Source organism: Scomber japonicus, chromosome 7 (genome assembly GCF_027409825.1).
Source record: "Scomber japonicus isolate fScoJap1 chromosome 7, fScoJap1.pri, whole genome shotgun sequence".
Taxonomy (NCBI): Eukaryota; Metazoa; Chordata; class Actinopteri; order Scombriformes; family Scombridae; genus Scomber; species Scomber japonicus.
Window position 1 is genome coordinate 5,763,081 of NC_070584.1, and position 26,045 is coordinate 5,789,125.

The 26,045-nt window shown below is 37.5% G+C and overlaps 1 protein-coding gene across 1 annotated transcript in view; it reads left to right on the forward strand.

Moving 5' to 3' along the window:
* LOC128361769 (inactive N-acetylated-alpha-linked acidic dipeptidase-like protein 2) overlaps positions 1 to 26,045 on the forward strand; it is a 323,766-nt gene that overhangs the window by 74,721 nt on the left and 223,000 nt on the right. The window contains exons 5-6 of the mRNA XM_053322323.1: positions 1,500 to 1,767; positions 22,419 to 22,538. Of these exons, the coding sequence (XP_053178298.1) occupies positions 1,500 to 1,767; positions 22,419 to 22,538 (388 nt within the window). The remainder of the gene's footprint in view (positions 1 to 1,499; positions 1,768 to 22,418; positions 22,539 to 26,045) is intronic.

A 26,045-nucleotide genomic window follows, 5' to 3' on the forward strand; every position in this document is an offset into this window, starting at 1 on the left:
GAGTCTAAATAATTACCAGTAAATAAACGGTAACATGGCAAAACAAGCATGAAGGACTAATCAATGATCTAAAAATGATTTTTACACATAGTGGACAATCGTGAGTCAGCTGAATCATCTTCATTTGAACACGTGATTATACGTATCTCAGCTCGACTGTCCTTTTTTCACACACTGCTTTCCTGCGCTTCAGGCTCTTGGCAAAGGTTTTTTTTGCAGGTCATTCTTCTCTGCTTTCTTTTGATCATTTAATTATGACTTAATATAGCTGTCAGATCACACACTCCAACCCACTGCCTGGAAACTTTCAATATTTCAACATAAAATGCATTTCATTACAGGAAAAATGTACCCATTGGCAGTTATAGGTATTAATGCCTGTGTTTTTACAATAGGGGGTGCTATACCATATTATTTTAGGAATAGTCAAAAACTACCGGGGGACATGGAAATTGTATTTAAACATAGTAGTATACAATTACTTGTTCTAGTGTTTTTTGATGTTTAGTTGTTATTATTATGGACTCTTGGTTGGTTTTACTGTGTTACACTTATGTTGTATTTTGGGTCATTTGGTTTTCACTTTCTTGAATTCTTAGTTACTTGTGGTGTTGTGTACTTGAGTTTTGTTTTGTGGATAGTTAGATCTCTACTGGGTTTGGTTAGCTCTGTGTTCCCCTTGTGTCTTCTTCAACTCTTCCATGTTCATGTACACTTCCTCACACCTGTCCTGCATCTTCCTCATTAGCCCTGCTCCTAATGTCTTCCCCAGCCTATCAGCTCCCAGCATGCCCTCATGTTGTGCCACCTGTCTTAAGTCCAGTTTTCAGTTCAATCTTTGTCAAGTCATCTGTTCAGTTCAGCCATGTCTTGAGCCAAGACCTTTGCTTTCAGTGTCTTCATTTGAGTCCACCTGCTCTGCTACTAAGACAGTAATATTCCCTGTTATCTCCACTATAAGTCCCTTGTTGAACCACATTATGTACAAGTATTATAATCCGCTTTGGTCACTCTCATCCTCATGACATATTTTACTACACAGTCAAATTTTAAGCCTCCATTTTTGCATGAAAGTTGACTAGAAGAAACCACCTCAGATGAAAAGGTCAATCAAGTTATACTACCATAATAAGAGCATTTCTAAGTTGGACTGATGATAGGTTGGATGATACATGGCAGTTGTGTGGATACACTGAGGAGGTTTAATAGTTTATTTCAGGATATGAAAGCACCAGCACACAGTTACACATAGAGATAGAAGCACACACATGCCATAATTCCTGCCAAAAAAGCAAAGAGATTCCTGTGAGGATTAAAAAAAAAAAAAAAAAAAAAAAAAACTGCAATCTCAGTAGTTAGTATTTGGCCACAGTCACAAGTCAATAAAGTGTAGAAGTCCATCATATTCTGAGCCTCAAAGTCAATAATCTACATATATTGTGTTTGTATGTATTTATTACCTAATGCAATATTCACCTCTGTTTGTCTCCTGCTTCCAGGTCTTTCTCCAGCCTATCAGATGACAGTGAGGAAGCCAGGGCCAGGTACCTCTACAGACAGTGGGTGGGACTCGGTTTGACGGATGTCCAACTGTCTAATCACACAGCGCTGCTCATCCTACCTGGCTCCACGCCCAACACCATCACTGACAAGTCTAGCCGCCAGTGTTTCCTGCCCAACGGGACCCCATGTGACCAGCGAGGGCCCAACGACCTGCCCAAGCAGCAGTTCTCCTACGCTGCCTACTCTGCTGTGGGAAGTCTGCAGGTATAGTGCCAACGCTCTTGTATTGACATTTCCTAAACCAAAGGTTGCCTCACCCTCCTGGCTGCTGGCTCTATTTCCCTGCTCTTCTCCCCCCTCATCACCTACCTTATTGTCAGACTGTCCAAGTGTCCAATCCCCCAGCCCGTGGGAGGGTCAACAGTAAAGGTCAGAGCCAGAGGTTGTGGCTTTAAATGTTACAGCGTGGCCGACCACGGTTAAAGATCTAAACGTATGTCAGCGCTGTTATTTTTAGCAAGTCAGGCGAGGACAAAGATGACATTTATATTTGTTTTTTGTTTTTTTTCCCCTGGTACAATCTCAAAATGATTGGTGATACAAAGAAAAAGTCATCTTTGTCTGCAGCTTGTTTAACACATGCTGACAATACTAATGATGTACTTTTATAGAATATTTTGTCCATAATTTAAGGTCATCATGACTTATTTTAATAGCAATTTAAATCTTAGCACATAGGAGCCAATGCATGAACACTTCTTATGCTTCTTTATCTCATACACAAAAGTGAAATCTGCTGTAAGCTTCAACATTCAACTTTTTGAATAACTTTGGCATAGGTGAACCTGAGTAACATGATGCTTTTAGCAAATATCAGAAGAACAGAAGTACCCAAATAATTTATAGAAAGCTATAAAGCAGCTTTAAACTTGTTAAAACCTACATAGATTAGAGACATATACATAATGAGACCTTCCACCATACATACATTATTTTAGTCTGGACAGTCAGGGAGAGGTGGATATTGAACTAGTGAATACAGATATAACACATGGGTGAATGGATTAGATGCCAGAGCAAGTTTTCAGGTACCAGTCAGAAATGGACATCCATTAAAACTCGGTGAGACAATTTGCCTTGCTAAGTTATGTTGCATTTTTTACATAACATGAAAGAGAAAAAAAGTTAAATATTAAATAGCCTGCTGCATGGAGAGACTTCAGGCCAAAAACATTTCTTGTCAGGTGTTGGATGATATAAGAAGGGTTTATATTACTTTGAACTTTTTTGCATTGTTTGGAGTTAGAGGCCTGAGGTTAGAGAAAAACGGATACATCAATCTAAGGAGGAGGAACACCTCTCAAGTTACTCTAAAGTTGTCTTATGTTTAGTAGCCATTCAGGAACATTCACCTGTTTTTATTTACAGAGTATGAGCATGTCTGATCCCTGTAGACTCACTGTGAGGACGGGAGGCAGTGCAGCTAGTTTTTGATGGTCAGTAAATATCTCCAAACTGAAAGAAGGATGGCACACTTAAACTCATAAATATGCATAGCAATAAATACAACTTTTAAACAAACCTACAAAATTCAATTAATTTTTAAACCAATATCTTGCCTTAAAAAAAGACAGCATCTATAATGTGTAGAAATGCACATTATAGATGCTGTATATTTACTTCCTCCAGAGGATCTTTTTTTATTTTTTATAAATAGAATAGAAGGAGAAATCTTCTTGGTAGGGTGCCTCAGGCCATCTCTTTCAGACAAGAGATAGTCCACACATAATACATTACACTTCGATAAGAATAGACTCCCCGATTAGAACAGCAGCAGCAAGTCAATGCAGAAAGCAGACAAATCCTCAACATGGTGTTTGCATCCTGCTGGATGCACTGTAAATCTTCTGCCATCCTTCAGGAGTGTGAAGGTTAATGTAAGTCATTATGCATGTAGTCTGCCCGCACTAGCCGGCAGACACACACACACACACACACACACACACACACACACACACACAAAGAAATACAGTCACACTATTTTTAGAGGGTTTTACTTCTCTGTATCTCGGGAACTGAGAAAGGGGTTGAAGGAGACGCTTGTTATTCCCTTGAGCTCCTGCCCAGCCTGAGGGCAGATGAAAAGTTGGAGTCATTCTCTGAATACCAAGTTTTCCTTCTCTTTTCTCTCACTCTCCTCGTTCCCCTTTCCTCACTTTGCTCGATCCATCCAGCTGTCCGTTTGTCGGGAGTCTACCCAAAGGAGGGTCACAGTCATCCATCACCAGATTATTTCCTAGCTCCGTTCCTACACGCTGCCTTGAATTAAGCGGCAGTTTGCCGGATCTAAACATGGCTTTCAGACAATTAAATATGGCGTTTGTGATGGATGGATGGTGGCCTAGAATGAGTATAGCGGGCTAATAAGTCCTGCTGTTGGTTGCACCATTTTTTCTGGTGCTGCAGGAGCTATGTCCTCTGACACACACATACACATGCACACACAAACACACACAAAGTCAGTCAGAAAGATAAAGTAAGACAATTGCGTCATTGTCTCAATGTGGGCCAGACAAAGGTAATTTGAGCAAAATTATTTTATGTAATATTGCAACATTACAACTGTAGTAAAAAACAAAAATCATACATTCTGGATTTCTGAAAATAGTTATAGGTCACATATCTCTCAGTTCTAACGTTGTGTTAGAGCTTGTAGAGGGGATTGCATGTCATGGTGGTACTGTCGGGAAAATGAATTCAGTTTGTAAAGATGTGCTTATCTATCTATCTATCTATCTATCTATCTATCTATCTATCAATCAATCTATCTATCTCTTTAATTAATGATTTGTTCTCAAGCTAAGACTGATAAAGAGACTTTATGGTGCAGCTGTTCACTTCTGGTGACATGGCCAATGCATAGCTAGCTATAGTTTTAAAGAATTTGGTTGTTGTATCTGGTACAACTCCTAAGTTCTGGGAGGCAGCTTTTGCAACTCCATTCCATAAAGATGGTGGTAGGCGTATATCTCTAAATTGTCATGTCTAGCAACAATCTACTCCAATCTTTAGTAGATGATCATCTTAAATAATTCCTCTCAACACAATCTATTCTAAGCATTTACCTATCTGGATTGACAGGAAAACACAGCACTGTTATTGCCGCCACTCTTGTTTTAAATGACATACTTCTGGCTTTAGATAGAAATAAACTTTGTGCAGCTCTTTTCTTGAACAAATTTCAAATGCATTCTTTAATTTATGGACTATTGGAATCTGAATTTGTTCAAATTGCACAAGGCTCATTCTCGGGGCTTGTTCTGTTCACTTTACTTAAATGATGTTGCATCTGCAGTAACTGGACATAATATACATCTTTATGCTGATGACACTATCTTGTATTACATTGCGGTTGCTGCACATTCTGCTTTAATGTCACTCCAACACTTCTTTGGTTAATTAGAGATTGCAAACAATGGCCATAAATTAGTTCTGAACGCTTCCAGGGATTTGTGTTTTAGTTGATTCATTTGTTTTCAAATTGAACTGTTTTTATTTTATCTCAATGTTTCATTAATTTACTAATTTGGCTTCTTATTATATGTTCTTTTTTGTGTCTCTTGATGCCTTGAACCTTTACTTGTTGTAGTTGGCTACACTGTAAATGAGGTCTCTATCTCAATGTATTTCTGAGCTGAAATTAAGGTTATACAAGTAGCCTACATATAATTTAAACTTTATATTTTGTCATGGTCATTTATTAGATTAGATAAAGAAAATAAATGGACCTCTCTACAGTTCTCAGGTAGAGGTCTCACAGATTTATTTTAAATGTGGTGACCTTGTATAACGATGACCTACTTTAATTAAAAATGTGTGTTGGAGTTATGACAGGGAGTGAATAATGCAGTGCACCAAGGTCAAGGTAATGACCACAAACATAGCCCATAATAATTTATAATAATAAATAATCATGCAGCTTTTCTTTTGGTAGCAAATGTTATGCTATGCTATTCCACCACAGTATGGGGATTGGGAACCACTGGCTTAGACGGCTTCACACTAGACTAGAGCTTAAGGGAACTTTAAATACAATCTTAACTTTGACTTCATCAATGAATAATACTTTACTTTTAAATAAAATTCTATAGCCCTTTCATATGGCATCAAATTAAATTGCATCAGTGTAGACAATAAAATAATAGCAAGGGTTTTGGCATTGAGAGTTTTGTTATACATGCTGATGAGCAGGGTGAAGGGGAATTAGAATATTTTAACTTGCTTATTCATGGATAACTGCTCCGTCACGGGGAATCAAATGTTCATGTACACAGCTTTGAGACCTTAACTGGATTCTGTGTTAGCTATGTTGCTCCATATAAACAACGAGTGCCTTACTGAACAATATCTCTATTATACTCACGTCATGACTGTTGGACACAGTGAGGTTTGACCCTGTGACCCTCTGCTTACAGGACCATTTCTAATCCCACTGCCACTGCCTGAAAAACATACATACATATGAATTACTCATGCTGTCTCTATCCCAGTACACTGTTGTGCAGTGGGGAAGAGCATGTTATAAACAAAATCAGACCCTAAACAGTAGTTTTGTTTGCTTCAAGTAAATTACAATGTTTTATTTGTAGACTCATTTTTGCATTTACACATTGTTATTTTTAGGATATAGAAAACAGTAATAAAGATAGTAACACATGTCGAAATTGGCACCAGAGACACACCCAATTGTCATAGGAGCCCAATAGGACTAGTAAAGAAAGAGGTGAAAAAATACACAAGCAGCATCCCAGGCAACATCAACATCCACAGAGTACAGAAAATCCTCCTGGCACAGTAAGCATTCACCAGAGGGTTTTATCCATCAAGTGAAGCGAGAGACCAGCCTCCCTGTTGAGCCTCAGGCCCACTTGGTTACAGCCGTAAGGCACATGAATAAGTGGATAGACTAAGTAAATATAGATTGGACATACATTATTACAGCTGGTTATTTTTTATTCTTGCTATACATCTCGTTAATAAACAGCCAAATGTCTTCTTGGACAGTTTGCCTGTCTAAATAAAAATATGTCTTAAGTTGGCTATTAAGTATGCAGTTTTCTCATTCATCTAAAATGTAAATGTGTTATTATATATGCTGCTTTACTATATTGGGAATACATTACATGCAGTTAATTTGCCTGTCAAAGTATATTTCATCTCCCTGACTGCCTCTTAGTCTGACTGTGAAATTTGACTGAATTTATAATGGCCCCTAGCAGATTTCTTGTAGATGAAGAAATCTGACAGCAAAGAAAACATAGTTCATGGTTGTCTTTTCCTAATTTGTTGCCCAAGGAGTTTATACAGTATGAAATAGTGAGGTTCCTTTTGAAAGGAACCTTAGTCTGAACAGTTGACAAATGTCTCAAGTAATAAAATATGTGAAAACATGTAGTTGGAAAGAAAAAAAGGTCAAGTTGGTGACTTTTTTTTTGTATAATTGCCTGAACAATCAAGAAACCAGATTGTGAGACAAGATCATCAGTAGGCAAGTGAACAGAAGCCAAAGCACAGTTTCAGCAGTGCTTAGGAGGTACATGGATATCATACTAGCAATGATTGGAGGTACAGTGGCTGTCCTTGAAAAAATACAGCACGCACAATTTGCTATTTAAACAACTTGCATTGAAAAACAGAAGGACTTGGCACAGGAATTATCAGACAGTATGAAGGGCATGGAGTCAGCCTCTACACATGAAAAGATTATTCGCAAAACTGCAAGATTAAACTTTGCCAAAGAACATGAAAATAAGCTTGGTGAATACTGACAGCACAATATTTGGTAGATAAAACAAAAATAAATGAGTTTGAATCAGAAGGGGGTCAATAATGTTTGGCTAGGACTACCATAGTAAAAGCATAGTGTGGACTGTAAGACATGTAGGTGGGAGTGTGCTGATATGTGGCTTCATTAGAGCAGAAGGTGTAGGAAAGGTGACATTTATAGATGGAACTATGACTGCAAGTTTGTATAGCCAGATACTGAATGAAAAGATGACTCTCTGTCTAAGAAGGTTAGCAGGAGAGGAATTTTCCAACATGACAATGAGCCTAAACACACTGAAAGAATTTATAAAGAAGACCTGGCCAAGTATGTCCTCTGACTTGAATCCAATAGAACACCTTTAGAATATTTTAAAGAGGAAGGTAGAGCAACAAAACCCTTTCAGCAAACAGCAGCTGAAAAGAATGACAGAAAAGGACAGAGCTGACTTTTGTTGAAGTTCATTCTTAAATATGAACCTTTTATTAAAATTGAATTAGTCAAACATTCTGTTTTTCAAATTAATTGGCTGCAATTATGTAATTGTCTCCAGGAGGATGCCCAAGGAATTAGTTTAAATACTATAATTTATATTTAAGTACTGTTTGACCCAAGTCTGTGAGTATATCTAATATATCTGCAATATCTCCTTTTGAATACCAAAACTTGGCATGACTTATTAAACAAATTAAATTCACCTCAAATCACCTCAAATCCAGCTGGATACAAATGACAAAGTCTAAGGTAAGCTAGGGTAAAGGCACAGGATTCATCTGTGACTCAACATCACAGCATCAAGAAGCTCACTGATGCTTTATAAATGCTCACTTTTAAGCCCTCCGAGGATAGGCTGTGGGGAAAAGCCTCTGACTAATTCAACACAGGTATAGTGAAGTGCTTGTCCTCACCCCTCCCCTATGTTCTATCTTTATTCATCTTTTACTCCCTCTTTTGTAAAGAATTTTGAATTTTGAATACTGGAGACATTAATAGTATTTGCTCAGATCTATGAGTACATGCAACTCCAAGGGGCTTTAGTATTGGTTAATCCTGTGAAGGTCCATTATCAAAACAGTGTACTGACCCCTGAACTTGGCAAGCTGCATGCTGTTAGAAGGCTATTCACATAGTAATAGAACTGGCATAACTCCAGTTCTGCAAGTTCTCCAAACTGCTATTTCTATTTCTACAGGATCTGTCATGAAGTTCCCAGCTAGGCATGCATCATCCATTAGCCATGGAGAGTCACAGAAAAGGATGTCCCAATATTGTATATGGCTAGCTCTCTGACTTTAGCAAGGCTTGTTATTACAACAGCAGAGTACTCATTCAAAGTACTCCAAAGCCATCTTTTTAGAAACTGAATCTGACTCTTTCGATAAAGATCCTATTGAATAAAAATGAAGAAGACACCTTGCTGGCCTTGGGTTAAGGCTAAGTCCTGGGGTTAACTGCAAAGTGTCAGATTCAGTTTCCTTGATTTGCAGCCACTCAGGGGTCTTTGTTGAACATGGGTTTCCATCAGAAATCAGATTAAATAAGAATCAAGCATACAAAGAATATGTCTTAGACAATGTGTCTCCCATGCTTTGTTTTCTGCCAAAAAATGCCCCCATATATCAAAAACAAAGTTGAGGGAAGTTTATCAAGATATATTCCTAGATGGAAAAGTTAAGTATCGAGGAATCTGCTTAAAAATAAAAACAAACATTATTGGGTGGAGAACTAGAGTGTGTCCAGAAAATGTTTCCTATTGATCAAAAGATATGAATGAGCAGTCATGGAAGAAGCAAAGGTAAAGAGGCAAGGGGCTGATAAAAGGCAATCACACAGCCCAGCAAGTCACTCAGGGCTAGAGAAGGGGAGCTGTGGAAGATGGAAGTGAGACATCTATAGAAAATAGTGGAAAGCAGTTTGTGCTTACCTGCATGAAAAAGAGAGTGGGTGGTGGCACTACCCACCAGTGAAGAAGATGAAGAAACAAAGAACAGCAAAACATGAGTTCATTGTCCCCTTTACCTAAAGTATGATATAGAAGTATATGCCCCACCAGAGGTGAGGTGCCTCCAGGCAATGACTGACATCTCCACTGACATAGCCTGACTGTAAGAGAGAGGCAGTGTGAGAGGTTAGGGACTGTACTCTTAGAGGAATGCTGTAATGTATGAAGTGGTGCCCTTTAGTAAGAAACTGTTTTTGACCTTCTGCTGTCAGGGGCAAACTGACAAATGGGGTCACCACCCTGCCACTCACAGACTTACAAGTAGCAATGGGAAGAGAAAAGACATGACATTTTGATAAGTTTCTTGATCAACTGGATACTGCTACTGTTAGAGCAGAGGACAATGGCTGGTGGTGGGACGGTCACGATCCCTGCTGGAGGATTCCTCCTGTAAAAAGATCTAAGAATGTAAGTGGGAGTCTGACTCCTTATTTACAACACTGTGTCAGTCGTTGAATATCTGGGCCAAAAAGGCAGAGGAAAGATTACTCTCTGGAGAGCAGCACAAATGATTCTTCCTCTGACAATGATGAGGTCCTGGGACATCAGGGTATGGGTACTTGCATGGTCTAGTCCTTGGTGATCTCAGGACAACTCAGGATGCTGATGCAGGAGATGGCTGAAGGAACTTGAAGAAAAGCCACGTTGACAGAGTGGTGCAACCATTGTGGCACCGACACACAGCCCAGCCAGAGAGGTGATAAGGCTGACCCTGACCCTCTCCCACTTGGGAGATTCAGCCCTATCCCTCAGCTGACTCTACAGTAGGTGTATAGGCAATAGCTGGAGGCTTGGCGCTAAGCAAAGATGTGCACTTTTTCTGCAAGCAGTAGATTATGAGCTCTATCTGCAGGAGACAGGAGACATGCACTCTGCCGAGGCTGGGAAGGTCATTAAGGGTCAGCACTGATGATACTGTTGTTTTTCTTGGAGATCAAGAGTAGCACTAGGATTTAGAAATAATGTGGTGGATAGCTTGGTTCTGGTCCTAGTACATCTCTAGTATTGTATCACAGGTATATAAACAGAAGCCTCCCTCTGTACTTACCTCCCAGGTGTACCACACACCTCTGCCTGCATAAAAACAACTACTTCCACACAATCAACCCATGCTACCAATTATAAATAGCCCATTTCAAATAAACCATTATATAACCTACATATATTACACTTGGTGTGCATGTACTTCAGAGAGAATACTAGACATACATCACATCCAGTTGGCTGACAATGGTTGTGTGTATCTAAAGGCATACAGGTGCATTTATATGCACTTGTGTACACTTGTGCATTCATAATCACAGAGTAAACATTTGCAGGATTTGCCTCCTCTGTGTAATGCTTACCTTGTTGGAACAAACAATCTACACTCTAAAATTAATTTGTGAATGAATGATTAATTACATCCCAAAATAATAAACTATATAATGAAGTAATCAGGAAGCCCTGCTTTATTATTTGGCTTTTGTCAAGGCATTCTGTTTACATATGATATCATTACATATTTCAATAGTGAAATTATAAAATACAGAGAAGATGTCAAATTATTTCAGACTATAGTCAATTATTTTTCATTAAAAATAAGATACAGAGTTTAAAGCAATATCCAAGCAGAAGTTTTTTAAAGCTCCCAAAGTAATTGTTACATTTACTATACTGCTCTTCACTCTAAATATGTATGTCAAAGTGAATGATTAATAATACTTCAGCTGCTTAATCTCTCATCAATTACAATGCAATAAATATAAAAAGCTATACTAATAAGCTTTGTTATTATGTTATGTAGAAACTACCACTATGTCATCATACTTATCTTCACATAAATCATTGCTGGTATTAATATGAACTCTGCTTCTTAGAGCATAATAGAGTTTTTCCAGTAAAAGAAGAAACAAAAAGTTTTTCCACATTAATATGCAAATATAGGAACATGTCCTTCGGAATCTAATTAAATAATGACATCATCTCTACTAAAAGGGCACCCTGCAGTGTGATTATGAATATTTTGCAGTTACTATCTGCACAAAACAACATTTACAGGATTATATCTACATACAATATAAACAGACACCTCATGATAGCATTTTTAATTTAATTTTACCATTTACCACGTTGGAAGTCTTTCAGCTTTCATTGCACTGTGTCTCATGGCTATTAAACATCAACAATAATTGAATATTTCCCAATGAGTGCAGCTAAAAAATGTTACAGAGATTATTTTACAGTGGGTTTGTGGCACCTCAGTTTAATTAAACATTAGTGTGTATAATTTACATCAAACAACACCTGATTGAGATTTACGCATTAGCATTTATATTTGTTGTTGTTGTTCCAAGCCATTAACCTTTATTACAATGCATTACTCCATATCTACCATTATGTTCAAACAGTGCAAAGCCCAATAGAAAAAAAATATATAAATAAATATTTGTATTTTGATTTATAAATCAATTTAAATGATTTAGAATGGTTACAAATTACGTAAAAAAATCTTTATTGTTCAGATGTAGCGTAAATGTATTCCACATTCATTTGTTGTTGTTGCTTTAATGACACTATCTTGTACAATCTTGACTTGAAAGCAGTCCACTAGATTATTTTTGCTCTTACAGAACAGACTTTTTGTGAACAGAACATTTGGATAAATGTGTTATGGGGAACTGCAGACTGACTAAAAAAATGTCCTCGGGCTAAATTGAACGTGGAGGAGGGTTTGAATACATTATGTTTTGAAAAATATAGTTTAACAAATGAGGTTGAAAGACTAGAGAATTTGCTGTTTCGTTGTCAAAATGGATATTTAACCTTTTTTCCCACTGATGGGTTAGATACTTATTATCACATGACTCATTGATGGACTCTGTGTAAGGGCACCAGACACATTCTCAGTCACAACCCTTATGAAGGCAAACATTTGGTTAATAAAGCAAAAAGAGTTGACATGCCTTCAATCAAATACATGTCTTTGAGGTCCATTTAATGCATTTTCAGCACATGAAAGGTCCAGTAAGGGTGCACTAGATAATGATATTTCACTACAAAAACTCAAGAACGATGAACAATATTTCAAATTAATGGGAGAAGTGACACCTTCATTGTTTTACCAAATCCTTAAATTTGAGCATGAAAAGGTGGTGATGGCCAGGTGGAAACAATTGTTCATTAACACATCTGCTGTGGTGTGAGTTCTTCAAATGTGTGAGTTGTGGTCTGAGTTTTTGAAAATGTTTCATTTTGCAATTTTGCTGAAGTCTTGATAAGCTCAACTGGTGAATGTTCTTGGTTCCTGGCATTTTTATGATAGTTTTATTTAAAACAGGCATTTTGGGTGTCGTAATGGTGTTCATTGCAAATTAAGCAGCACAACTATGTATGCTTTAAATAGTAAATATGCCCAATGCCCTTTGAGTAGTAAGCTTCAATGTTTTCCTCACATCAGTCATGTATGTCCTGTCCTGGCTCAGTGTACCACCTAAAGAATAATCAAGCAGAATATGTTAATTTTGCAATGCATGTGTGTTTTAGACATATCAGTACAAAGACAGGTTGGTGTTGGCATGGCTAAATATTATGCATCATGTCGCTTTCATTTTCAAATGTCTCACTGACATGATCAGCTTTTAAACAGGAGAGTTGATCTGTGAGTTACAGTACACAGGTTTCATAGCTGCTGTTTTCCATTCACTTTTTACATTTTGCTTGGCTTTTCATATGTAGAGCTACATCACAGCTACCCACACAGTGACTCTCTCAAAAGAAACATAAGTGCTCTTCTATTGACTGTCAAAGGACCACCATCCTCTTTCCAGCTGAAGCATGGAGAGCCCAAGAGGAGCTACTCAGGGCTTGTTAACTCTGGTTCCACCATCCCTTCATCTGTGCAATTTCGGTTGTTTTTGCATATTACAGCTTGACCAGTTTTTGACCTTTTTTAAACAACAAAAATACCATATACCTCATATGCAGTTTTAATCTAGTTTCTATCTTATGTATTGCCATGTAGCTTGTGAAGTCTTTCAAAGTGGCGCTCTCAACAACGCCACCACCCAGCATGCCTCTCCTTGTTGTCTAACATAATAACAGTGTGATTGTGAAAGCACTCCATTAATTCAATGTGTAAAGAGTTAATTACAGGCTGTAATCTAGCAGGTTTCAATCAGTAGGCTCCAGAAACAATCCCATGACATCTTCTGTCTCCTCCCTGCATGGGTGCTTCTCTTTCTCTTTACCATTTTCTACTCATTTCATATACTCTGGATTTGGAAATGGAGACTCCTCTTTTGTTCCTTCTTTTGCCCTTTCTCCAATCTCCTCCCCTAGTTATCAAGTATCTCAGGATCACACCGAGGAATCGAGCTGAGAAACATTGCTGATGTATGACTTGCTGACTTTCACAAGAGGGGGGAGTATCTGTCCTTGGGTTAGGAGTATTAGACAAGGGTTTTTTTAAAGTGTAGATTTGAAGATATATAATATATACATTCTGAGTACAGGGATCTCCATCTCTTGGTAAAGGCATACATAAATACAACAACTAGGTGATAAATCAAGACATTTCTTGAACTACCAATAGATAGGGTTGAACGGGGATCAGTAAGCATAGGCTTCATAAATATACACAACTTGAATGAATAAATGCATGAAACCAAACTAGTCAGCCTCCTTGTGACAAAGTGGGGACCATTTGTCCCCATGGACTATATTTGTACCATAACGTATTAATTTAATTATACTTCTTGTTGTTTGGACCATAAGTTAGTCAGTAATCAAACTTTACAGATACTTACTATCTCAGGTTTGTTTGTGTTTTGCAGTATATTTGGTTATAAGTTACATCTCAGCAGACTTTTGGTTAAAATAAAACACACACTTGTATTAAGGTTAGTTAGAGTTTATTGGTTTAGTTTGAGGTCATAAGTTTAGTATTCTCTTTCTTTGTTACTCACCATACTTGGGGGGGGGGGGGGGGGTGAGAGAAGAGATTGCGCTGCTAGAGGGTGGCTGTGTACATGTTACTTTTAATTTTATTTCAGTTATGCTTATGAGTTAACTGTTTGTTTTGTTCTTTTTGTTTGTGGAACTTTTTCTTACATGTGAAACATAGTGGCACATTTTATAATAATAAAAATACCTTTGGACAACTGATCCAGCCTTCTGTGTCTGCCTCCTACTAAAGATTAGACCACTTTGGTCGGCCTGTACCACACTCCTGAACCGCCTTGAGGACAAACTGTGTTGGATGGCACAGAACTTCCTTAAACTGAATGAGGGCAAGACTAAAGTTGTCCTATTTGGCCCCCGTGACTCCGTCAGAGTAATTACCAACAGTCTTGGCAACCAGTCCACCCTTGCCAAACCTCATGTCAAAAACTTGGTGTGAGCAATTTTGACAAGTAAATTAATCCTGTAGTGGAAGCCAGTTGTTTTCCAGCTTCGTACTATTGCCAAAATCAAGCTTTGTCTCCTTTTCTCACATTTTAGAAAGTCATCCCTCCCTTTATATCCTCACACCTGGTCTACTGCAACTTCCCATATAGTTGGATTAGTCACTTGTCCCTGTAACTGGTCCAGAACACCACAGCCAGGCTCCTGAGAGGTACCCAGAAGAGGGACCATAATACACCTATTCTGGCCTGTCTTCACTGGCTGCCTGTAAAGTTCAGAGTTGATTTTAAGGTTGGGTAGAGGGAATCTCTTGCGCTTCAGCCCCTCCACAGGCAGAGGTTGGTGCTCTCAGAATATGACAATGGGTTGATTCACCTAAGCAGTTTATTCAGGTGCAAATGACTAAAGTTTCCACGCTCACTGAGTCTTTATCAGAGTCAAATAGTGATAGTATGGATTGAAAAAGTTAAATACCCTCCTCCATACGCAGAGTAGCCTCCCATTACATAATAAGGATGGGAGGGAATCAATCAATAAACTAATTGGCAGCACTCATTCCAAAAAGGTAGGTGGTACAAAGTAAAATAGTTACAACAAACGTTAGATAACAATTGATATCTAAAAAAACAATACTAATTCATCTTCATTGAAAAAAGCTCACAGATAGTATGAAAGCTCTCTTCATTAAGTCCATGTGGTTTCACACAACATCATCTATTGATTTTAAGGTTCTTCTGTTTTTTAAAGTCCTAAATGGACTGGCCCCCTCCTATATCACAGACCTTCGAGCTCCTTATTCTACCTCAGGATCCTGACTTAAGGCTTGGGCTGTCCTAAGATCTAAAGTTCAGGGAGAAGTTCAATGGCATTTGAGGTTGCAGCCGTTGATTGTGGAACAGCTTTATCTTCCCTATCAGATTTGCCCCCCATAGGCTCTTTTAAGTCCATGCTCAAAACTTGTGTTTTATCACTAGTGATTGAATCATCCTAATGTGGCAGCTTTTTTTGGCTAATCCTCTTGTGTTATCTATTTGTGCCAAGAGCTGTTTGCCTTGATGGTGTTTGTATTTCTGATTTTAGCTACCTGTTGTGGGCTGTACAGTACTTTGTATAACATAAGTTATTTTTTTGATAACATGAGTTATTTTTATTATGTGCTTTTTAGATTTATTTGACCAGGCATGATGAATGAATGGACATTTGAATTAACAAGTTATTGCCAATGGAATGAATGAATCACTGAGTGAATATTATTTAAAAATGAGTCAAAAGCACAATTGAGAGCAAATAATAAAACCAATAAAAACATCATTTAAATTGAGCTTTTTGCATCAACTCTTCAGACAGAACGCATATCAAATGGTTATTGCCTAAAGTTTTGTGGTGATAAAGGGCTGATTCACCAGAGAGTGCAGCATGGTGATACAGACTCTGTGCTCTTCGGGGTGGATGGGGGGCGGGGTGAGGACAGCCAGATGAGAACCATTGCAGGTTCAGTGAAACAGCTTTGGTTCACTGCTTCTCAGGAGGCTGAATCCAGTTTAGACTAGCTGAAGCCACACAGACACACAGCAGGAGTGTGTGTTCCAGTCTTGATGCATTCAAAGGCAGTCTATAGAGTTGAAGCTTTAACTACCAAAATAGGTCCTTGGAGAATATTTTTATTAAGTTTAACTACATGTAAAAAAAAAAATAGGAGATTAAAAAAAATAATAGATACTCAGAGCTTAGGCCTCTTTGCAGTCTTTCTCAGCTCTCAGGGAAAATTGAAACAGACAGGGCCTGAAATGCAACACAGACCATAACGGCTGGCAAGGCTAAGAGAAAAAAACACAGAAGACACCACAGCTGGGATCAGCAAGTAAGAAAAAGATGAAGCCCAAAAGAAAAGGCCAATTCATATACAAAGTTGAAAAGTGTTATAGTCTGGAGGTGTGCTTTTCCATAATATCAAACACAAGTCAAAATTTATATTTTTGCACATTTTCTCTGTGTGGACTCAAGTAAACATTTGCAAACCACTTGCAAAGCTTTAAACATTTTAATTTAAATTATAAAGTATGTAATTTGTCTCAGGTGTATTGAGTCAGCCCTATCCATTGTTTTAAAATGCCTGTAATAATGATGATGATGGTAAAAACCTTATGTGGGCTTTGATCATCTCTCCACTGGAGAGAATATTCTTCTTTATGTCTGTAATAGTTTTTAAAAAGTGTTTAATGTCACCCTGTCTTGGGAAATATGTCATAACAATATGAAGATATCTCTCAAATATGAAAGCTCCAGCATAATTTGAAATAAGAAAAAACATTTTTGTAATTAAGTTGAGGTATAATTCATGACAGTGAAGCAAATGAATGAACCAAGCAAGGTAGACATGACTAATAATAAGTTTTAATCCACTCTTACTGAGGAACATTGTGTCATATGTAATGTCTTAATAGTTAGCTGTAAGGGTTCATTTATTACTTCTAAACTGTGCCGGTTGAGACAGAATCATCACTGTTTTAAAGCTGTATTTTCCTCATGTGAAAAAGTATAAGGATGGCATGTGTCCCCTCTGGCCCCACACCAAGCCAGTTACAAGTATTATTCAGTTTTTGTCAAAACTGTATCTTTTAATAAGCTCATGGTCTATCGACCGTTCCCCAAGAATGCTGTCCTTTCATGGATTGTTTCTGCTTGAATGTCATCTCCCCGAGTTCTCCTAAATATTGGCCTGCCCTAGACAGAAGACACTACCTAAAAATGATGATAAAACATATTATTTCTTTGTCTTAAAGTGAGACTAAAACAATGATTACTGTGAAACCTTTTGGCTAATTAGAAATGATGTACTCTGAGTCTCTTGATGCAATGGCAGGTCAGTTTTTTATTCTGTTATGATGAAGGTGTGAATGTAACTTTTCTTATCATTTTGTATAGCCATGTATAGAAACCCCCTTCTCTCTGCCATAAGCAGCTGAAAAAACTCACAAATGTTAGTTTGGCTTTCAATGGAGACATTTAACCTCTTTTAATGGACTAAAATCTGTTTGAAATCATTTCTCAATTATAAAATAAATTGTAGTCCGACATATTGAATATTAAACTTCTTTAATGGAATAAAAATGGTGAAAGATTTTAAACTGGCTTCATTAAGTGTATATCCAATTGCAAGTTCTCCAGGGGAGAACTTGCAATTAGGATGTTCTGGAAAAGTCCAGAATGGCTGTTCATTAATTAAGTCATATAAAGCGACACTAACAGCCAACAGCAGGGGGCGCTAATACTATAATTGGTTTGCCAAGTGTAAAGAAAACTAACAACAAAGAAAAGTGAATCATTCGTCGCATTTATGGCAAGCAGAAAACGTCAGGAGACAGGTGAATGAAATATGTTAAAAGAAAAGAAAGTCAAGTCTCTTCAGACTGATGCATTAAAATGTAAAACGTTTACAGAGGTGTTTGGCTGCAGTAACTACTAGCAGCAGTGGCAGCAGCACTAGTAATATAGTCCTAAACGTCGACCAAAGCACTGAATCACCTAGCTAAAGTGTTGAGCAGGTAGAAGCTGAACCAGAGACATTGGCTGAACGTCATGCGCGTCAACAGGCTGGACGTGATGAGGGACAGACAGCAGAGGGACGGGTAAGTAACAGGGACACTAAACAGTAGACTACATTTATTCAGGTTACTATTGACCTCTCTCTCATAGTCAAGTTTTATCATCTGGGTTTATCATGACGTTTAGTGCTGTTAAAATGAAGGTGTTAAATCTTGTTGTTAAGCTAATATAGAAAAAAACGTATTAAAAATGAAGCGTGGGGTGTTGCATGAAAGTAGAAAACCTAAAACATCCATTAGTATTGCTGTTGACATGCTAGTGAGTGGGGAAATAGGCTAAATAAAGCCCCACATTTAACCAAAATTCTTCCAACTGTTTGTTTCTCGGTTATTAGCATGGTGGGCTATGACACTTAGCCTAACATACTGTAGGCTACTAGCATGGGGTCTGTTTGTATACAGCTTCATTATTTTGGGCATTTCATTTGTATTATGGGGATTTAATTTGTTGGAATGTTCTTGGTTTTCTCGTTGGTAGGTTATTCTCCATATGCACATGAATGGGGAAGCACGTCGATATAGATACTGAATGTGAGTGAAAGGGGGTAGTAGGAGTAACTAAGTTTTAAACTTCTTCCTGCTCCTTTTTGGACATGTTATTACATTTCAGCATTATGATTATTTTGGGTATTAGGATGGTGGTGCCTCTAGTCTCTGGCTTGATAATAATATTGGTATAGTATGTGGCATATTATTTGGTATAATATTAGTATCATATTTGGTATAATATTGACATAATATTTGGTATAGTATTGATATAATATGTGGTATAATATTGGTATATTATTTGGTATAATATGTGGTATAATATTGTTATAGTATGTGGTATAATATTGATATAATATTTGGTATAATATTGTTGTAGTATGTGGTATAATATTGATATAATATGTGGTGTACTATTGACATAATATGTGGTATAATATTTGGTATAATATTGGTATAATATTTGGTATACTATTGATATAATGTGTGGTATAATGTTGATATAATATGTGATATAATATTGGTATAGTATGTGGTATAATATTGATATAATATTTGGTGTACTATTGATATAATATGTGGTATAATATGTGGTATAATATTGGTATAATATGTGGTATAATATTGGTATAATATGTGGTATAATATGTGGTATAATATTTGGTATAATATTGGTATAGTATGTGGTATAATATTGTGAGGAGATATCAGGACAACCCTGTTAGTGACTATTTGTAAGCAGCTGTGTGGTGGGTCTATTAGAGAAAGTCCAGGGCCGTTTTTTAGTCCCAGTCTGTCCCTCTCTGAGTCCATCAAAATATCCTGTGCAAGCAAGGGTGCGTATTGCCTGAGGGGGTTGGTGGGGTTTTACCCCCCTTTGGTCTATATATCTATGTCTTTGCTGTATTATTTTTATCCCCAGTGGGGACAAATATTTGTCCTCCCCATTGTGACTTTTACTGCTTCAACCCTTCACCATATAACATATCTAAAATAAAAATAGGCTGTTTAGAAAGAAAATGAAGCCCTGCAAAATGAAAACAGTCTAACAGTGCAAACAATGAAATCAGAAATGGACTTGGACAATGAGTGACAATAGAGATGACACAACAATACATGGAGCAGTGGCTTGCCTCCTTCTCTGCTCAGAAGTTTACAGAGATTTGGGTAAAAGTGAATGACCCCTCCACAGAAGAGAGGAAAAATAAGTCTGTTTTCAAAGCAGACTTCTTTCTTAGTCTGATAAGTCAGCATAATCTGTAGCCTGGTTATTTTTATGATGACAGCATGTTGCGCTATTGTATGTTATGATTATTCTCTATTTAATGTGCTATTGACGTTTGCATTAAACAGCGACTTGCATGAATGACATTAATTCTACTGGCAGGTCTTGCTGAGTGGTGCTAGACACTGTAGTGAAAAGAGCATTGGATGATTTAATACTACTATGTTTAATTAGCATTTAACGTTTTGTTTTGTTGGATTGAGGAAAGGACGAGGCAGGAATTGCACATCACATCCCTGAGAATGACAATATGTAGCTTCATGATGGATTTTTAACAATAGATTAAAATATTCCTTCAAATTCAGTGGTCAAGTTCAAGTTTTATAATTGTTTTATTGAAATTCCTAATGAATATAAATGTTACAGTAATAGCTGCAGGATATAGCCAAATATGCTTCATAGTTTATACAGGCCCAGTGTGGTTATGATTGATTTTTCATGGGTAAAAATGTTTCAAACACCCCTACCCCACTTAAATTGGACCCTCTGTTCCAGTCGTCTTATCATCCTTCAAAAAGTCTCAGCCCAAAATTCCGTGCGAATGCCCAGCTGAGAAAAATTCATCACTTCAACCGGAGAATGATGCTCACAGCTCCAGCCAGACACAAGCCGCTACATTGTTAATTTCATTACCTCACCGAGATGAAACGAAAGAAAAAAAAAAAAAAGGATAGAGAGATGAATCTAGTTCAAGCAGCGCCATCTCAGCACATAGAGATTCTTCTGTATTTCAATTTGCTGCGTCTTGTACTGTTCCATGGTCTGCAGTTTAAATGGAGGACTTTTATGATGCAAATGCAGGCAGGAGTGATAAATCTCCCCCCCCCCCCCCCCCCCCCCCCTTCTTCTCCTGGGCCCTTCTGATGCAAAAAGATGCACTCTCTCTTCCTCTCTCTCTAAGTCTATCTCACTCTCTCTCTCCCTCTCCCCCCCCCCCCCCTCTCTCTCTCTCTCTCTCTCTCTCTCTCCCTCTCTCACACACACATCCACTCTCTTTCTCGAACCCTCCCTCGTTTTCTCCCTCACTGCAGCATCGTGTTACACTCGCCCCCAGGCCACATGAAAAATGAAACAGGCCCAGGTGATGCAGTGGGGGGAGCGAGGAGGAAAAGAGAGAGAGTAACAGAGAGAGAGAGAGAGACCCCAAAAAGTAATGCTTTGACTTTCCTCAACAACTTCTAGGTCACTTTAATTTGGGAGATGATAACAGTGGCTCAGACCTGCACACAAACACGTATAAAGATGCAAACACACACTTGGGCGATGTAGTTCCAGAGTAATCAGATTCTATTGTTAGTGTTTATTGGTGCTATTGATTAAAAGACTACAAGGATACACTATAATTATATGCACCCTGACAACTGATTCATTGCCTATAAAAAGTCTATCATTGTAGTAAAATTGTCATTGTCAACATCGTTATGTCTAATATATCTTATTTGAATATATTTTATCTACGGGCGTGTATATCAAGCTGATATAACTTTTAATACATTTTCTCAGACAAAAGCAGTCATCCATTTGAAATACCACTAGACATCTAAATCATTTGCATCTTTCAAGAACAACAGACACAGCTCTCAATTGGACTGTCATTTCTACATCAGATAACAAGGAGCTGAGCGGTGGAATAAGTGCCATCAAATAGCAACTCAGTCTTTCACGTTTTAAGCTCATTTCATGATTCACGTGTATGATTTGAAAATGTAAAATATGTAAGTATTGCTTCTGTTTGTCGCATAGAATTAAACCTTTTTCTTGTTCAATTAAGACATCTAGCAAAATATGTCAAATACATTAGTGTTTAAAGGGATAGTTAAGCAAATAAATATCACATTTCCATACAGTTGGGGGACTCACAAGAGGCACATTTTTAAAAGAATAACTGAGATATCCTGACTTAAAGTATGGGTCAGGCTTCAAAAACACTGCATCCTACATTTCCCATAATGCAATTTAATAGTGTATCTTAATTAGACTTTGCAGTAAGTGCAAACTAAACACCAGGCTACACTGCAGGCTTTCTGTTATCAAACTTCAATTTCAGATGACTAGTTCACTGCCTTTTATGTCTTTGGAATGGCTCATTTATGTTGTCTTAACACAAGCGGCCAGACAAGTTCACATTTGAAAATGCTGTGTTGAGTGTTGAGTTTCTAGTATGAACACATTGTAGTTAGGACACAAAAAGTTTTGAAGTTTGATCCATCGTAAACACATAAAGGTCACCTGACATCTGTGTGGTGTATTACACATAAACATCTTTCATTAAAGGTCATTTTTAGTAACGGCTGATCCCAGAGCCTCTGTGCTGTTCTTCCTCACCAGGGGGAGCTTGTAGATGTCCAGTACGCCAGCGTGGACGACCTGAGGAGAGCCAGAGAAACCCTGAACCTCACCAACCAGATTGCTGTGGTCAAGCTTGGTCAAGCACCCTTACTGTACAAGGTAAGATCAAATAGAAACTGTGCAAAGTGCTACACCTCTGCTCCAATAGAGGAATCACATGTGTGATTTAATATCGTACTTGAGCTCCACCTGATACTATAATCCTGCAGCAAGAAAGAAATATGCACTTACACTGAGGACTGGAATCTTTTGATCTTTAAAAATAAGTACAAGGACTGACTCGGAAAATGATTTTCATATAATGAGCCGGTTTAAAAACTGAGCTTCCAAAATGATCTTGGGTATTTTAATATACTTGCATCCATATATAGCTCAGTGCCCTTTGAAGAAACTAAATACATCATGCTGCACAGGGATGTTAATACTGAACCAGGCCGCTGTATATGGCTAGTCATGCATCACTAATTCATCGTATTATCTTTGCTATAAATTCATCACACCTGAATCCTGCATCTGCACCTCTTCAGCTCAAAGTTGTCTGAATCCATTTGCCTCCGTAAGAAACAACATGAGCAACGCATTGAATGATTCGGCCTGTTGTTGGATGTGTGCCACATTCAGCTCAAAGCAGTTTTCCTGTCATTTAGAATATGACAGTAGAGATATGAATTCCAATCAAGTTAATGAAAACATAAACATCTACTTACATGTTAATTACTAATACATTCATACTCAATTTCCATTCAGTGAAATGTTACTTAATTGCACACACCTGTATACTCAGTGAGGACTGCAATACTGATTCATGAAAATGTACACTGAAAATAGCTTCTGGCTTAATTATATCTATGTGTGCTAGCTAATAACACTGAGTATCTTAATACCTAAGACATTTAAAAGCATACTTACATACTGGAGTTAAATTAGGAGAGATCAGGATTGGGAAGGTTACTATGGAAATGTAATAGGTTACAGATTACTAGTTACTCTATTTAAAATGTTATAAATAAAGTAATGTAACTCATTACATTTGATTACATTTTGATGACTTTTCAATGTTTTCAGCTGTTAGGATAATTGTATACATTGAGCACCAACATCTAAGTTCAGCTGTTTTTCATGGATACTGACATGATTTATAAGAGAGATCATTTCTTATAAAGCAACATTTATCTCTCATTTGAAAATGTATTCATTAGTTCATGTAGATTTTGGAATATAAAATAGAGATAATTGATGAAAAAAGTCAAAAGCTTGGCATGAGCTTAATTGGTACTGTGACATCATTTAAGTCCATGTGTGTTCCAAATAAGCCCATGTCATGATTTATTTACTAAATTTAATAAAAATAATAATATTGATTTCAAAGATTTAAAAACAGCAATGTATGTGTTCAGTAACATGTTAAATATTTTAAAAAATGAGGAAAAAACCCTCCTGAGCAAAATCTTAAAGGCGTGACTTGAGATGCAACCACCTTTGTATTCATCAACATTTTCATCAGTTACTGTAATTTAGTGACACTTTTTTCAGTAACTGTAAGGGATTACACTTACATTCATTGTGTAATAAAATTATGTAAAACCATTACATTTAACTAGTTACTCCCCAACACTGGGTGTGATACTATAATAACATTATATAATTTAACACCTGACATTAACAGGAGTCTATGGGGGTGAAATAAGAGGAAAGTAAAACTGAAAGTAAACTAAAACTGTTGCAGGAGATAATTGTGTAGTTGAAAGAGGAGGTTACACCAGAGAAAACATATTAAGAGGAATGAAGAAGAAGATAATAAAGATGCATGGAAAGTGATTGCAAACAGAATCAACACCAGCTTTATTCTTGTCATCTCTTCCCCTGAGAAGTTGGGGAAAAAAAGAGAGATAAATTGCAAATAGTGGGCTAAAATTACCCCGTAATACATATGGTTTCATCACATCATTGCAAAACACATCTCAAAGAGTGTGTGTTTGCCTTTGTCTCTGATCTGCAATCATCCAAGCCTGTGTCCTGTAGGGGTAGAGTGGAGGAGTACAAGACACTGACCTGCTGTGTCCCTGGATCAAGTTAGCCCCAAAACCTTGTTGAACAATATCACTCCTCTCCTCCCTCTCCTTGTATTTTTCTCCCCTTCCATTTCCCACCGTCAAATAGAGGCAAAAATACTTGGAAAAGTAGTTTAAGAACAACCCCAACGGGCATGTGTGCAGCTAGCAAGCAAGTGTGCAAAAGCAGGAGCTTCCACATGGGAAAATGTGTACATGTGCATGTCAGTGTGTGCAGACTACCTGCTTGCCTGCAAGGAGAATGTGTTGTGTGTGTTGCATGTGCATGAACATTTCTGCATTTGTGTGTTTGTTGTGTAAGGAGGTGATTTTTTCTGTGTGTGTGTGTGTGTGTGTGTGTATGCCTGGTGTCCCTGTTTTCCAGTGAAGGACAGAGTTGTGATGAGAGGAGAATGACCGTGGCTGGTGTCACATATTCAATAAAATAGTCATCTACGCTCATAAAAAACAAGGACACTACATGGACAACAATGAAATACTGCTCCGCACAGTGGCAGCTGCAGCACACGTCCTCCCACCCAGCAACGATCCTCTATTATTACCAGGGATGGCTAAATAAACAGCACACCATCACCTTTGATTATCACGAGGAAAACAATCAACAACTTGAACATGAAAACTGCGCTTCAAAAGGGTATCACTAAAGAAGTCTCCCTCCTTTCTTCTCTGTCTGATTCATATGTGATGATGTGTGGTAAAAATCTAAGCAAAGCTTCACAAAAGTGACTTATATTGTAAGATTGACAGGTGATCTGCTAAGTACAGTGCAGAAACAATATTGCTTTTACAATGATAATCAGTTGATACAAAGACACATGAAAAGCAGTAAATAAGAACTACAGTTTTCAACCCAAACATTCTATTAAACATTACATTTATTTGTGTGTACCTACTGCCCACTGCACCCCACTGCTTCCACATGCATATTGTACAGTTATAACTCTAATATGCACTACAACAATGTACATTATGATACGACACATTTTTAGAGTACCAGTCAAAAACATGGACACACTTTCTCATTTAAGGGAATGGGAAGGTGTCCAAACATTTGACTCATACTGTATTTTCTGATGTAGCCTGTTAATGTCTGCCAGTGAAGTTGATGTCAGGTACCAAAGCTCATGTTCAGTCAGCTTCTTTGAGATATATTGTGGAAGAAAATTTGACATGGCATACTTTTTAATGCATTTAGTTTATTTTTTTTATTTTGATACTGTAGAGAGTGCAACTGATACCCAACCCTGTGTATATACTGATATATTTGTGATTTATGTTTTGAAGAAAGTTACATTATGAACTAAATAGATGATATATAAATAGTTTATTTGGTAGTGAGACTTTTGCTAATTAACAAATTAACAGGGTGCAAATGAACAATAATTTATACATAATGTAAATACAATTAGACAAACAACATACAACAATTAATGTAATAACATGAACAAAACATGCAGTCAAGCAAACAGAATTCCCACACAATCTCAAAACACTGTATCTCTGTTACAAACATCATCTGCACACTAAGTAACAG